General features: G+C 40.3%; 1 protein-coding gene across 1 annotated transcript; it reads right to left on the bottom strand.

Moving 5' to 3' along the window:
• Positions 1 to 2010: 2010 nt before the first annotated feature.
• LOC138363158 (uncharacterized) lies at positions 2011 to 16783 on the bottom strand. Its single transcript, XM_069322152.1, has 2 exons — positions 16687 to 16783; positions 2011 to 2501 (listed from the first exon to the last, which is right to left on the bottom strand). The coding sequence occupies exons 1-2, from the start codon at positions 16781 to 16783 to the stop codon at positions 2011 to 2013; spliced, it is 588 nt and encodes a 195-aa protein (XP_069178253.1).
• Between the last annotated feature and the right edge of the window lie 563 nt (positions 16784 to 17346).

Genomic DNA, 17346 nt, shown 5'->3' with positions numbered 1-17346 from the left:
TATATCCTTGAGCAGTTTCGCCCCTTTTTTTGTTCCTGGAAGAATGAGTATGATATATATATGAACGCGGAGGCATGTGGCAGAGATGGACTCCAACTCCTCCCTCTGAAGGGATATGATCACAAGATACGTGATACTGGAAGGGGGATACAGGGGGATATCGAGACAAAACAATGAGTGAACCTGCACGTGGGGAGAGAACTCAACACAGCAATAAGCCAGAAAACTGTAATGTCAACACTCCCGTGTGATCTAATCTAATTTAGATTAGATTAGATCACACGGTCCTCCCACGACCCAAATTTTTAAACCCCATGGAGTTAAACCAGAGGTAGGTAGGGAGTCATCACACAAGTAGGTTAATGGTTAAGAGCCGGAGCTGAAGAGATCACTCCCACTAAACATATAAAAGTTAGTATATGGGATTATATAAAAACACCGGAGCATCAAAATAAACTGCATGAATCTGGCTATGACAAAATCCGTACGCCCAGACATATCACCTTAGCTTCTGAAGGAGGCTGTGGAAGCACGGTACACTCCCGTGCCTATAGTATTTAACTCCTCTCTGAAAAAGGAAGAGCTTTTATAGTTTAAAGAAAGGCTTACGTGATGCCAAGATACAAGAAAGGAAGAAGACAAGAAATGCTGAGCTGAAGGCCTGTATCACTAACAATGGAATGAAGCTCCTGCAGGTTGTGTAAGCAATAGATAATAGAAGAGCTCCTTGTGCAGGCTGCAATAGAACAAGGTGGGAGTGAGGGAGAGAGCTCTACCTGCAGGCAGGAGGGAGGGAGAGAGCTCTACCTGCAGGCAGGAGGGAGGGAGAGAGCTCTACCTGCAGGCAGGAGGGAGGGAGAGAGCTCTACCTGCAGGCAGGAGGGAGGGAGAGAGCTCTACCTGCAGGCAGGAGGGAGAAGTCGGCAAGAGACCACCAAACAGGATTTGCAACCCTTGCAACTGTATACAGTAAGGTTCTCTGGTTTATATTTCCCAGTGTACCCACTTTCTCTCTTCTCCCCTGTACAAAATATTACTGCAAGAAATGTGAAAAATGTATAAGTGCCACCAGGGAAATGTTCTGAAGGAATCCTCAACTTCCTCAGAGTGGCAGCGTTGGTTGAAGTCCCACTGAAGCTGTGGCGACACGGCTCTTGAATAGTTAACTTGCTTGCCAAAAATGAACCCACTGTTGTTGGAGCAACACTGTTTTCCCACAACACTATATATAGTATATATATATATATATATATATATATATATATATATATATATATATATATATATATATATATATATATATATATATATATATATATATATATATATATAAAGAAATCTTTCTTCATGAGAGAATATCCATGGCTACCCACGCTAACTACTTAGAGCGCTTCTGGCAAGAAAAATTATCCAAATTACAACTTTTTAACTCAAGACCCTTAATCAGAGTGGCGAGGAGTCCTCCTTCTGAGACTAAAACCACACATCTTGTTAAGAAAATGTCAGAATTTGACGGAAAGAAGTCGAGGGTGTTTTTGGCTCAATAATTTACTTAAAATTGAACTGACGCCATTCTACTTGTTTATACAGGAAACATATTATAAAACTTACCTGTAGCGAGCATAATAATTATCAAGTGATCTTAATATCCTACTGGAGTAATTACCTCATTAGCAGGATAAATTATCCAGGGGACAACTTTCTCACCCACGGAGTCACGACCTTATGGAACAACTCCTTAGTACTGGTCGAGAAGAAAAACAATAATATTCTTTGAGCTGGAATTTAATACTGTTAATCGGACAAATACCTTGATAATAGGTAAAAATATTACCTAGTTAAGTAATATTTTAATTAAAAAAAATAATTATTTCAATAAACTAGGACACAACCAGTCACAAGTAAAGTCACAGAGGCGAGAAAAAGCAGAAGAAAATGAGAATTCTGAATACTGAAGCAGACACGATCACAAGAAAGTAATTATTTAAAGGCGGCACCACCCTGGGACGACTATGTAGCACCAGACACGAACACAAAGCCAGACACGAACACAGAGCCAGACACGAACACAAAGCCAGACACGAACACAAAGCCAGACACGAACACAAAGCCAGACACGAACACAAAGCCAGACACGAACACAGAGCCAGACACGAACACAAAGCCAGACACGAACACAGAGCCAGACACGAACACAAAGCCAGACACGAACACAAAGCCAGACACGAACACAAAGCCAGACACGAACACAAAGCCAGACACGAACACAAAGCCAGACACGAACACAAAGCCAGACACGAACACAGAGCCAGACACGAACACAGAGCCAGACACGAACACAGAGTCAGACACGAACACAGAGCCAGACACGAACACAAAGCCAGACACGAACACAAAGCCAGACACGAACACAAAGCCAGACACGAACACAGAGCCAGACACGAACACAAAGCCAGACACGAACACAGAGCCAGACACGAACACAAAGCCAGACACGAACACTGGTAGACGTTAGATGTCCAGATGAAATTCATCACACACACCTCTGAATATAATTCTGCACAGTTAATTAATTTCTTTATTGTAAACATAACTGCAGCATTTGGTAACGCTTAGGGAGCAAATATCGTAATATGATAGCATTTATAAACCATTCCGAAAACTGTTATTAATCTTGAACACAACTTTTGTATATTGTTCTTTTGATGTTTTAGTTATATAGTCGTAATGGCTTGGCGCGTTCCCCTTTCAATATTTCTTTCTTTTGATGCTTTATTTTCGGTTTCTCATCAATCTATTCATAATATTTTAATACTAATTTAGAAAATGCCGCTTTTGGTTACATGGAAAGTTAACATTTACGAATGTGTTTGCAGTCGGCCGTAGCTTGGACGAGCGTAGCCTGAGGATGAGTTGCTCGCTGGCCGCTAATCTGCGTCTGAATAGTTTTCAAGCATCCCATCTGATGCTTGAAGCTTTGAACAACAGTCCATTATGGCAGTTATGTACCCTGATAAACAGTCTCTCCCTCCGGCGAACGCCTCTCCCTCCGGCGAACGCCTCTCCCTCCGGCGAACGCCTCTTCCTCCGGCGAATGCCTCTCCCTCCGGCGAACGCCTCTCCCTCCGGCGAACGCCTCTCCCTCCGGCGAACGCCTCTCCCTCCGGCGAATGCCTCTCACTCCGGCGAACGCCTCTTCCTCCGGTGAATGCCTCTCCCTCCGGCGAACGCCTCTCCCTCCGGCGAACGCCTCTTCCTCCGTACGCCTGATTTGCATCTTCTGATTTGTGTCTGTCGGGATAACGTTCCTATTAATAAAATATTTCAGGACACTGCCAGCAGTGCCTTAATGCCAACAGAGACTGCCCAGATAGGTACAAGCGGAGTGTTGTCAACGCTTACGTCGACCGAGCTCTCACAGCTCTGGTTGGAAGCAGGTCGATGAAGAACTCTGAAGGGTAAGGCAGGTCCTAGTCAACAATGGTTTCTCTAACGGTTATGTTGAAGACGTCATTAAAATAAAGGTGAAACGCCATGCAACCTCTGACGAATCAACCAACACAACACTTGTACCTCCTATAAGACTGTTTTACAGGAACTTCTTTTCGACGGCTCATAAAATGGAGGAAAGTGTCCTGAAAGACATTATTAATATGAACGTTATCCCCACACACACAAATCAAAAGATACAATTAACAATTTAATACAAAAACATGAAAACCGTCAACCTACTCATGAAGAACTCTTCAAACACCAAACAGAACGCCTTGAAGGAAACCAACGTCTTCTATGCCTTCACTTGCCCACTTGGGGAGTGTTAGCCCCAAAGATCTCAGTATATAGGCAAGACAACAGTGTCTATTTCTAGGCGATTAACAATGCACAAACAACAGGGCTCCATCAAGGAGCATATAATCTCCTCACACAACCAGAGCATCACCATATAAATCTTAACAAGCAACACAGAAATTATCGATAGATACAACGACAACAGGAGACTCGACATCAGCGAAGCCCTACACATCAAAAAGTCAAAACCAGCAAATCAACAGCCAATTAACACACACTTACATTCTACCCACTTCAAGACCCCGAACCAACACATAAGAAGATAAAACACGCAATGTACCCATTGATTCGTGTCCTGTATCACTCCATAAACGAATATAAGCATCAACAGAGTATGTAAAACTATCTTTGAAAATGTAAGAAGTGTCTTGCGAAACGCTTCTAGGCGTCAGACCATAAATAAAGTGTGAAAATGAACTTTGGAGTTCATTTTTCAACTACCCTCGACAGTGAAGAAAAACATAAGAAACATTAATCATACGATTTCGGTCATAAATATATGTGTTTATGAAGTTTGGTATGTATATATATATATATATATATATATATATATATATATATATATATATATATATATATATATATATATATACATATATATATATATATATATATATATATATATATATATATATATATATATATATGTCGTACCTAGTAGCCAGAATGCACTTCTCGGCTTACTATTCAAGGCCCGATTTGCCTAATAAGCCAAGTTTTCCTGAATTTATATATTTTCTCTAATTTTTTTCTTATGAAATGATAAAGCTACTCATTTCATTACGTATGAGGTCAATTTTTTGTTATTGGAGTTAAAATTAACATAGATATATGACCGAACCTAACCAACTCTACCTAACCTAACCTAACCTATCTTTATAGGTTAGGTTAGGTTAGGTAGCCGAAAAAGTTAGGTTAGGTTAGGTTAGGTTGGTTAGGTAGTTGAAAAACAATTAATTCATGAAAACTTGGCTTATTAGGCAAATCGGGCCTTGCATAGTAGGCTGAGAAGTGCGTTCTGGCTACTAGGTACGACATATATATATATATATATATATATATATATATATATATATATATATATATATATATATATATATATATATATATATATATATATATATATATATTTATATATATATATATATATATATATATATATATATATATATATATGTCGTACCTAGTAGCCAGAACTCACTTCTCAGCCTACTATTCAAGGCCCGATTTGCCTAATAAGCAAAGTTTTCCTGAATTAATATATTTACTATAATTTTTTTCTTATGAAATGATAAAGCAACCCTTTTCTCTATGTATGAGGTCAATTTTTTTTATTGGAGTTAAAATTAACGTAGATATATGACCGAACCTAACCAACCCTACCTAACCTAACCCAACCTATATTTATAAGTAAGGTTAGGTTAGGTAGCCAAAAAAAGCTAGGTTAGGTTAGGTTAGGTAGGTTAGGTAGACGAAAAAACATTAATTCATGAAAACTTGGCTTATTAATCAAATCGGGCCTTGAATAGTAGGCTGAGAAGTGAGTTCTGGCTATTAGGTACGACATATATATATATATATATATATATATATATATATATATATATATATATATATATATATATATATATATGTCGTACCTAGTAGCCAGAACTCACTTCTCAGCCTACTATTCAAGGCCCGATTTGCCTAATAAGCCAAAGCCAAGTTTTCCTGAATTAATATATTTACTATAATTTTTTTCTTATGAAATGATAAAGCAACCCTTTTCTCTATGTATGAGGTCAATTTTTTTTTATTGGAGTTAAAATTAACGTAGATATATGACCGAACCTAACCAACCCTACCTAACCTAACCTAACCTATATTTATATGTAAGGTTAGGTTAGGTAGCCAAAAAAAGCTAGGTTAGGTTAGGTTAGGTAGGTTAGGTAGACGAAAAAACATTAATTCATGAAAACTTGGCTTATTAGGCACATCGGGCCTTGAATAGTAGGCTGAGAAGTGCGTTCTGGCTATTAGGTACGACATATATATATATATATATATATATATATATATATATATATATATATATATATATATATATATATATATATATATATATATATATATATATATGTCGTACCTAGTAGCCAGAACGCCCTTCTCAGCCTACTATGCAAGGCCCGATTTGCCTAATAAGCCAAGTTTTCATGAACTATTGCTTTTTCGACTACCTAACCTACCTAACCTAACCTAACCTAACATTTTCGGCTACCTAACCTAACCTAACCTTTGAAGATAGGTTAGCTTAGGTTAGGTAGGGTTGGTTAGGTTCGGTCATATATCTACGTTAATTTTAACTCTAATAAAAAAAAATGGACCTCATACATAATGAAATGGGTAGCTTTATCATTTCATAAGAAAAAAATTAGAGAAAATATATTAATTCAGGAAAATTTGGCTTATTAAGCAAATCGGGCCTTGCATAGTAGGCCGAAAAGTGCATTCTGGCTACTAGGTACGACATATATATATATATATATATATATATATATATATATATATATATATATATATATATATATATATATATATATATATATATATATATATATATATATATATATATATATATTTATATATATATATATATATATATATATATATATATATATATATATATATATATATATATATATATATATATATATATATACATACCAAACTTCATAAACATTAAATAATAATTTAATGTTTATGAAGTTAATATATATTAACTTCATATATATATTATATATATGTCGTACCTAGTAGCCAGAACGCACTTTTTGGCTTGCTATGCAAGGCCCGATTTGCCTAATAAGTCAAGTTTTCCTGAATTAATATATTTTTTCTAATTTTTTTCTTATGAAATGATAAAGCTACCCATTTCATTATGTATGAGGTCATTTTTTTTTATTGGAGTTAAAATTAACGTAGATATATGACTGAACCTAACCAACCCTACCTAACCTAACCTAACCAATCTCTATAGGTTAGGTTAGGTTAGGTAGCCGAAAAAGTTAGGTTAGGTTAGGTTAGGTAGGTTAGGTAGTCGAAAAACAATTAATTCATGAAAACTTGGCTTATTAGGCAAATCGGGCCTTGCATAATAGGCTGAGAAGTGCGTTCTGGCTACTAGGTACGACATATATATATATATATATATATATATATATATATATATATATATATATATATATATGTCGTACCTAGTAGCCAGAACGTCGTACTCGGCCTACTATGCATGGCCCGATTTGCCTAACAAGCCAAGTTTTCCTGAATTATTATATTTTCTCTAATTTTTTTCTTACGAAATGATAATGCTACCCATTTCATTACGTATGAGGTCAATTTTTTTTATTGGAGTTAAAATTAACATAGATATGTGACCGAACCTAACCGACCCTACCTAACCAAACCTAACCTATCTTTATAGGTTAGGTTAGGTTAGGTAGCCGAAAAAGTTAGGTAGGTTAGGTAGTCGAAAAACAATTATTTCATGAAAACTTGGCTTATTAGGCAAATCGGGCCTTGCATAGTAGGCTGACAAGTGCGTTCTGGCTACTAGGTACGACATATATATATATATATATATATATATATATATATATATATATATATATATATATGTCGTACCTAGTAGCCAGAACTCACTTCTCAGCCTACTATGCAAGGCCCGATTTGCCTAATAAGCCAAGTTTTCATGAATTAATTGTTTTTCGACTACCTAACCTGCCTAACCTAACCTAACCTAACTTTTTCGGCTACTTAACCCAACCTAACCTATAGAGATAGGTTAGGTTAGGTTAGGTAGGGTTGGTTAGGTTCGGTCATATATCTACGTTAATTTTAACTCAATGAACAAAAATTGACCTCATACATTATGAAATGGGTAGCTTTATCATTTCATAAGAAAAAATTTAGAGAAAATATATTAATTCAGGAAAACTTGGCTTGTTAGGCAAATCGGGCCATGCATAGTAGGCTGAGAAGTGAGTTCTGGCTACTAGGTACGACATATATATATATATATATATATATATATATATATATATATAATGCACAGACTACCCTATTCCAGTAGCTGAAGTTTATAACTTTTTAGACACTCAACCCACCAGGGGACACGAACACTGGCCAACAAGGTGGCAGTTGCACGCTGTATCCACTACACCATACTTCAAAGCCATAAAAGAGGTAGGAATTCTGGGGTATTTAACCAACCAGAACTCCAATCCTCTACAAGGCAATGAGATAGTGTGGGACCCCCGATGCTCTTTCATCGAGCTCTGTTATATGGGAAAACTCAGTGCCAAATGCTTAATGCACAGACTACCCTATTCCAGTAGCTGAAGTTTATAACTTTTTAGACACTCAACCCACCAGGGGACTCGAACACTGGCCAACAAGGTGGCAGTTGCACACTGTGTCCACTACACCATACTTCAAAGACATAAGAGAGGTAGGAATTCTGGGGTATTTAACCAACCAGAACTCCAATCCTCTCCCAGGCAATGAGATAGTGTGGGACCCCCGATGCTCTTTCATCGAGCCCTGTTATATGGGAAAACTTAGTGCCAAATGCTTAATGCATTTGGCACTGAGTTTATATATATATATTTTGCAAAATATATATATATATTGCAATATATATATATATATATATATATATATATATATATATATATATATATATATATATATATATATATATATATATATATTGTCACGGTAAAATCTCTAGGAAGAGATTCGGCCTGTTCCATCATCACCTATTCTACCCATACCACACCTATATATTAAAGTACTGCAGCAACAACAACAACAACAACAACTACTTCCAGACGTCTAGACAGTACTACCAGTCTCCCCTCTTCACCACGGCCCGTCACCCCACCTCGCACCCCTCTTCACCACGGCCCGTCACCCCACCTCGCACCCCTCTTCACCACGGCCCGTCACCCCACCTCGCACCCCTCTTCACCACGGCCCGTCACCCCACCTCGCACCCCTCTTCACCACGGCCCGTCACCCCACCTCGCACCCCTCTTCACCACGGCCCGTCACCCCACCTCGCACCCCTCTTCACCACGGCCCGTCACCCCACCTCGCACCCCTCTTCACCACGGCCCGTCACCCCACCTCGCACCCCTCTTCACTACGGCCCGTCACCCCACCTCGCACCCCTCTTCACCACGGCCCGTCACCCCACCTCGCACCCCTCTTCACTACGGCCCGTCACCCCACCTCGCACCCCTCTTCACCACGGCCCGTCACCCCACCTCGCACCCCTCTTCACCACGGCCCGTCACCCCACCTCGCACCCCTCTTCACCACGGCCCGTCACCCCACCTCGCACCCCTCTTCACTACGGCCCGTCACCCCACCTCGCACCCCTCTTCACCACGGCCCGTCACCCCACCTCGCACCCCTCTTCACTACGGCCCGTCACCCCACCTCGCACCTCTCTTCACCACGGCCCGTCACCCCACCTCGCACCCCTCTTCACCACGGCCCGTCACCCCACCTCGCACCCCTCTTCACCACGGCCCGTCACCCCACCTCGCACCCCTCTTCACCACGGCCCGTCACCCCACCTCGCACCTCTCTTCACCACGGCCCGTCACCCCACCTCGCACCCCTCTTCACCACGGCCCGTCACCCCACCTCGCACCCCTCTTCACCACGGCCCGTCACCCCACCTCGCACCTCTCTTCACCACGGCCCGTCACCCCACCTCGCACCCCTCTTCACCACGGCCCGTCACCCCACCTCGCACCCCTCTTCACCACGGCCCGTCACCCCACCTCGCACCCCTCTTCACCACGGCCCGTCACCCCACCTCGCACCCCTCTTCACTACGGCCCGTCACCCCACCTCGCACCCCTCTTCACCACGGCCCGTCACCCCACCTCGCACCCCTCTTCACCACGGCCCGTCACCCCACCTCGCACCCCTCTTCACCACGGCCCGTCACCCCACCTCGCACCCCTCTTCACCACGGCCCGTCACCCCACCTCGCACCCCTCTTCACCACGGCCCGTCACCCCACCTCGCACCCCTCTTCACCACGGCCCGTCACCCCACCTCGCACCCCTCTTCACCACGGCCCGTCACCCCACCTCGCACCTGGGTCGCTGGGAGCACACCCATCCGAAACAAGCAGTTTAAGAGCCGGTTAATAGTTAAAGAAGTAACCAGCGCCATCTGCACGGCCGCCGTCGTGTATATATAGGGCTACTTAGCCCACTACAGTTCAGATTACTCCTGAGTGCTCTGATGAGTAGACCTGTTGACATACCCCGGTGTGGTAACAGAGCTATTCAGTTTGACTCACAGTATTCCTGCATCATATTTTATTTAACGTAAATTTGATTGTTCATCTTGTTTGTTTTGCACACTTTATATTAGAGCCAAGCCTGGATATTTTGTTTTGTAATTTGTTTAATTTCATTTTTCTATCAAAGTAAAGTATTTTTAAATGTTTTTCCTTCTGCTTTATCCTACAGTTTACCTCACTGTGAAGACAACTTGCAGTTTAACCTTTTTTCCTTTTTTACTATTTTTTTTTTTTTATGTGACTGGCATTTCATCTGCCTAAAGAGACTGCAATACCATCTATTTTTCTCGTCGAAGACCTCATCCAGCTCCTCGGAGGTTGGGTGCGTACCCAGGATACAGCATGCATTTCCCCTCTGAACTGCGACACTGAGGCGCTGGAACAGGAAACTGGCCGCTCGTGAGTCTTTAGTTTTCCCAATGAGGTCCTCACCCACCTCCTTTAGGAACTTAAGTGCACATTTACCCCAGGCGCCCAGAGCCTCAGAGCCTATCGGCACGAACCTGTAACAACGTTCTAGATCCCTGTACTTCTTAGTTTTCTGGGTCTTCCTGAAGGTGGCCGCCCCGCCTCCCTCAGCTGTGCTGTGAGGTAGATAGGTATCAGCCAATGTAGACGCGCACGTGTAGTCCCATATGACCTGTTTACCTTCCCTCCACGGCTGTAGGGTGACTCCATCTGGGCGTTGGTGGCTGTTGTCAGGTCTGCACAACTGAGGTTCCCTTTCTGCTGGACACCCAGCTGTAGCCAAACTTCTCTTGATGATGTATATATATTAGTACTCAGAGTACTTCTCTGAGTACTCTTTATTTTCTTCTTCGAGGCTATGAGTCCCTACAATTGCATCAGAGGTAGTACCCCTGTATATATATATATATATATATATATATATATATATATATATATATATATATATATATATATATATATATATAACTGCTCGTCTCATGAAGTTCACACACTGCATGCTGGCTATTTTCCCACGCGCTCCTGGAGAAAAATCCCATATTTAACATGTTAAATTATACCACTTGCATATATTATCCGCCTAATGTGGTCGTTCTGAAAATCATTTTGCTCCAAGTTTTGAATAATAATTATCAATGGGATAGTTTGTGGTGGAGTGAGTTTTGAGGGCAAGGAGGAGAGAGAGAGAGAGCACAGCCTGCCCTCATACGTGTGACCAAACGCCACCTGGTGCTTTGATCAATGAATGTTAACCTCATGTTTTAGTGAATATATGTATATACATTGTCAATCACACTACCGAGGATAATAAACATTTCATTCACTTGGGGACTAGAAGACTCGAACCACCGACCCCCACGAGTGGAAGACAGAAGCTCTATTCACTACACTATGAACTGCCTTAATAATGAAAGATTCCAGAAAGCAACTTACCGCTGCCCAGCTGGAATTTTACACTTTCCTTAGCTGCTACTAAAGCAGGTTTTCTTTCTTGATGTTTTAATCTTTCCTATAAACTAATATATGACAGAATTTTCTCTCGATATTTCTTATGGTTTTCTTCACTGGGGCAAGGAAACTGAAAAATTAACTCTCCAAATTTTATTTTTTACTTTTGACCTGACGCTAAAAGATGCGTTTCGTTGAGCCTGTCAACATTTTCAAAGGCAAGGGTGAAGTGAATACAAGTTAGCTGGAGTAAAATAATGACCAAAGAGGATGAAGTAAAGTATTGAGTCCATGGTGGGTGGGTCAGTGTGAACTGGATATTCCACCTTGGGTACATCCTCAAGACTGAGTGATTGAGATTCCTGGCTGTTGATACCTGCTTGATGGGGTTCTGGGAGCTCGATCGAGATTACACTAACAAACCACAATGGCATGATATATCAATGAGAAAACGGTATGGAGTAACGGAGGGATGTAATCTGACACTGTAACCAGGGTTACGGTGACATCCAGATGCTTGCCTTAACCCACTCGGCCACGTGAGATCCATTCTAAACAATTCTGACTGTTCCCTCAATCCGCCGCAAAAAAGCTCCTTACAGTGTGTGGCTCAGTTGTTGTGCCTATAATCTTCTGAAACTGAATGTGTCTCTTAATCCTGATAAAACTGTTCACTATATTCCCCCCTTGGAAAGATGTGCAGGTCTCTTTACATTATACCCACATCAGTGTAAAACAAATGTATAACACTGAAACTATAAGGTGTATAACATTAAAAGCTATTGACAATCATCTTCAAAATCTCAAACCGACTGAATCCTATGCCTTTACTGATGGCTCTGTGCAGTTAGGCACTGGTAGAACAGGTTGTGCATGTGCAGTATATAAATGGAATGAAATGATCATGTCTAGTACACAGAAATTGAACAACTGGGCAAGCACGACACAGACTGAGTTATTGGGTATTTACCTAGTCACCGAGTACCTTAAACTCAATGGTGGTGGAATGATATTCTGTGACTCTAAAAGTGCTCTGCAGTCCTTAAATAACCCATCACAATGTATGTCTGAAGTAGCTTATAATATTAAATGGAATATAATTTTTGCCAATGATAATAACTATTGTATAAAATTTGTGTGGATCCCATCCCATGTTGGAGTTGGAAAACATGATTTTGTAGATCGATTGGCCAATGAGGCTTGCAGGAAAGAAAACACTGATTATGACTTTTACTATCTAATGCAATTATTAGAAACATACAAATTAAAGAAATTAATTCAGATTTAGAAGAACTAAGAAATGGCCAGAGACCTGAAAGCTGCAGTATTAAAGGCTATGACAAGTTTTATAATAATAGGTATTTGTATGGTCAGCACAGTAACCGGACCAGGCAATGTGATGTAGTCATTGCGCGAATTCGCCTTGGCTATAGGCACATCTGGCAGGTTAGTGAGGCTGAGCCACTACCAGAATATTCAGATTGTAAACTCTGTGATAAATCTTTAATGCATTCACTAGAACACTATATTGTTGAATGTGAAACCGTAAAAGACTTTAGACCTCCTGGCCTCTTGTACCACCAACTGTGTAACTATTTCATTGACTCAGGTGTTCTGGACGACATCCTAACAATTTATCAAAAATTTGCTTGTCCATTTTAAAGAATGAAGAACAATTTTATTTATATTACTTCTAAACTGCATCACTTATGAACCCATCCCTGCCCTTGTGTGGCAGTGCACAGTAGAAAGTTGTTTTCGCATATCCATACATTAAAACATTGATTGTAACCATGATATATATATGTGCTTCCGCCTACAGTTTAAACCTATTGTCTTGTGTATGACCCTCTGTCTTGCGTGACAGTGAATATCAGTATTATCCTCACTTTAATAAGACTTAATTGAAATCCTCAGATTACGCAAAATTGTAATTAATTTTGTGAATAAAGATGATTAATAATAATAATAATCGGCCACGAAGGGCCATTGTCCTATCTTGGCCGAGTAGTTAAGGCAAGCATCTGGGAGGCTCAAGAACGCTGGTTCAAATCCTCACGTTGTTCCTAATGATTTTACTCATTAATTGTGTGATTGACATTCGTAAATCACTCAAAAATTAACACTTGATAATGTAATAGCGATAAAAAAAAATTAATAATGAAATGAGCGCTTTTGTGTCTATTTCAACACTTCTTTCGAAGATGTTTTGTAATAGGCACGAAAGAGCTAGGTATTATTTTCTGATAATACTGACCAGGCTATAGAACAGTAATATTGACCAGGCTATAGAACAGTAATACTGACCAGGCTATTGAACAATAATACTGACCAGGCTATAGAACAGTAATACTGACCAGGCTATAGAACAGTAATACTGACCAGGCTATAGAACAGTAATACTGACCAGGCTATAGAACAGTAATACTGACCAGGCTATAGAACAATAATACTGACCAGGCTATAGAACAGTAATACTGACCAGGCTATAGAACAGTAATACTGACCAGGCTATAAAACAGTAATATTGACCAGGTTGTTGGACGATAATATTGACCTGTACAGAGGACAGTAATATTGGCCAGGTTGGAGAACGATAATTAAATGTCCATCTCGTGTCTCCTTGAATATTGATGAGGTATTGGCTACATTCCTCTTATTGCTAACTTTATTTCTATAATGTTGTATATTGTCTTGACTGTGAAAAACCCTTATTGAAAATATTAAAAACTTTTATTGAAAATATCAAAAACCTTTTTTGAAAATATCAAAAACTTTTATTGAAAATATTAAAAACCTTTATTGAAAATATCAAAAACTTTATTGAAAATATACAAAAAATTATTGAAAATATAAAAAACCTTAATTGAAAATATCAAAAACCTTTATTGAAAATATCAAAAACTTTTATTGAAAATATCAAAAACCTTTATTGAAAATATCAAAAACTTTTATTGAAAATATCAAAAACCTTTATTGAAAATATTAAAAACTTTATTGAAAATATACAAAAAATTATTGAAAATATAAAAAACCTTAATTGAAAATATCAAAAACCTTAATTGAAAATATCAAAAACCTTTATTGAAAATATCAAAAACCTTTATTGAAAATATCAAATATTTGTATTGACTATCAGCAATCTATGGGTTAAATAAACAGGATCAGATGGTTTATATAATGCTGTTCCACCAATATTTTCAATCGAAGTGTATGTACCAAACACGATCCAACAAGCGTCCAATTTGAAGTGGTTCAACTTCACCAGGTGTCCAACCACTTATGGGCTGTCCGGTAGAGCGACGGTCTCGCTTCATGCAGGTCGGCGTTCAATTCCCCGTCCGTCCAAGTGGTTGGATACCATTTCTTTCCCCCCGTCCCATCCCAAATCCTTATTCTGACTCCTTCCCAATGCTATATAGTCGTAGTGGTTTGGCCCTCTCCACTGATAGTTCCCTTCAAATTTAAAAGAAGCATACAAGCGTAGGTGACCGAACTAACATATTAGGAAGAATGCTCATTAGACCGAGGAAGCGTCAGTATTATTGTGCTTCATAGTTAACAGAAGCACCAGAATTTTGACGTTACAGCGAAAGATGTATTTCCTAGGGTATACACACACACAGTTTACTTTAATCCAGAACTTTGTAGAGGTTTACAATATACTTGAAGGGTGAAGTTGCGTGAAGTTTGTGGTCTTGAAGACCTTCGAGCCGCTAAGTCTTGAGTGTACTTTGATGTCTCCCGTCTAAACTGTTCACTATTTTAATACCAGCAATTTCGCCGATATTTCACAGATCATTTTCCTGTTCTATGAAGGAGCTCCGTGGCACCGAGAGATCAAATGTATGGGAAAAGTGGGTGAGAAAATTGAGAAAGAAAAAGAGAAAGGACAGCAAACGAAGACGAAGGAGAAGCAAGAGACGAAGGAGGATCAGCAAGAGACCGGCTGAGTGGCTGGCTTCTCAAAATCCGGTGTCACAAGACTGTCAAATTAGTTGCTCCTGGACGGAACTTTTGACAAGCTGAGACACAAAAACTATCAACCATGAAATATTCCTCACTGGAAACTTCCCAACACGGCCCCGTGAGTGAGCGAATTATTTTACAATGAAGAGCAAAAATTGAAACTTCATAAGCAAGGAAGTCCAAAGTTTTATTAGCTTTTAAGAAAGAATGAAAAAAAAGGACTCAAATAAAGGTCATGCAGTTTAGCATACAAGAATACTGACTACGGTTTTTCTAGACGTTTTTTTGTTTTGTGTGTGTTTCTGTATGTTAATGGATGGGTATACTCGTGTATGTTTCGGTGTGATTGTGTTTGCGTATACTTATTAGAGTCTTTCATTAACCCATATATAATATACAAACAATTATGCCCACCTGTACATTTTGTAATTTAGTAAAGATGTTTCGTCAGACAGACACACACACACACACACACACACACACACACACACACACACAGGATGGATTTTGTCAGTGAAGCGTCCCTTCCCCCCCCTCCCCCCCTTCCCCCCACCCCCTGGATGTAGTATTGCCATGGGAGGGTTAATCCTTCCACCAGCTGCCCTCTATATAGTGCTCTGGCTTTTTGAAAAAAGAATATTCGAGCTAGCAAGAGACGCAGCGTCGAGGCGGACCTTTAGAAAAGGTGGTACGGGTATATTTCTAATCGTCGAAACTTCAGCTGACTGCTGCTTTCTACTCTGTCTGCTGACTGCTGTTTTAATCGCTTTGATAATGCTATTCCAACCCACTGGCAACCCGTTGACTGCACCTTGCAACCCAATGGCAACCCGTTGACTGAACCTTGCAACCCAATGGCAAGTCGTTGACTATAGTTAGTAACCCACCTGGCAACCCGTTGACTGCACGTTGCAACCCAATGGCAACCCGTTGACTGAACCTTGCAACCCAATGGCAAGTCGTTGACTATAGTTAGTAACCCACCTGGCAACCCGTTGACTGCACCTTGCAACCCAATGGCAACCCGTTGACTGTAGTTTGCAACGCATTGGCAACCCGGTAATGACTGGATTATCTGTATTCACTTAGATGTCCTTTTAGCGTGGTACACACCGGTCCGTCTTCATCAGGAGAGTATGAGAGTAAACCATACTCGTCAAAACCACCAAGATTATATGCCATTATACAACTATAATTTTTTCTATCATAAATAAGACATTCAATGGGTAAACTCTCCTAGGGTAGGAATGTAGTTCTCTCCTAGCATAGGATTATTGTGCTTCCTTTGGCCTGGGATTGTAGCTCTCTCCTAATTCTTGATTGTTGCACTCTTTAACACAAAATTGTATTGCTCTCAGCATAGATTGTAGAGGTTTCCTTGGCGAAACACCCAGGAGAAATACAGCATTTCCGCTCCTCAAGCAGAAACATCAAGAGAAACCAACACAAAGCGGCGAGGCGGGCAAGCTTGACCCCGCAGACCAAGAGGGATTCTCCGCGATATTGAGCGTCTGTGTGCCAAAGAGATTTGGTAATTGTTTTTGCCTGGTGAGGCCCTGTAATGCAGGGCCCGCTGCCTGAGAGCCACGGGGGGATCCCATGTAATCCCCCGGGCTGCTGACCTCCAAACTCTTCACTATAAGCAGGTCCTCGCTGACACTGCTGATCACAGGTCAGCTCTGACTCTGTCTTCACAGGACAGCAGGTGACAGCGTGAGGATAAATGTTGTAGGTGAACTGCTCAT

This window comes from Procambarus clarkii, chromosome 10, assembly GCF_040958095.1.
Source record: "Procambarus clarkii isolate CNS0578487 chromosome 10, FALCON_Pclarkii_2.0, whole genome shotgun sequence".
NCBI lineage: Eukaryota > Metazoa > Arthropoda > Malacostraca > Decapoda > Cambaridae > Procambarus > Procambarus clarkii.
Note: the sequence above shows the minus strand (reverse complement) of the source record. Positions and strands in the feature narration are given on the sequence as shown.

Coding starts and splice junctions, on each gene's coding strand:
- LOC138363158 (XM_069322152.1), bottom strand. CDS start 16,783: ATGGCATATAATCTTGGTGGTTTTGACGAGTATGGTTTACTCTCATAC. Junction 2,502..16,686: donor CACGCTAAAAGGACATCTAA/GTGAATACAGAT, acceptor AACGTCTACCAG/TGTTCGTGTCTGGCTTTGTG.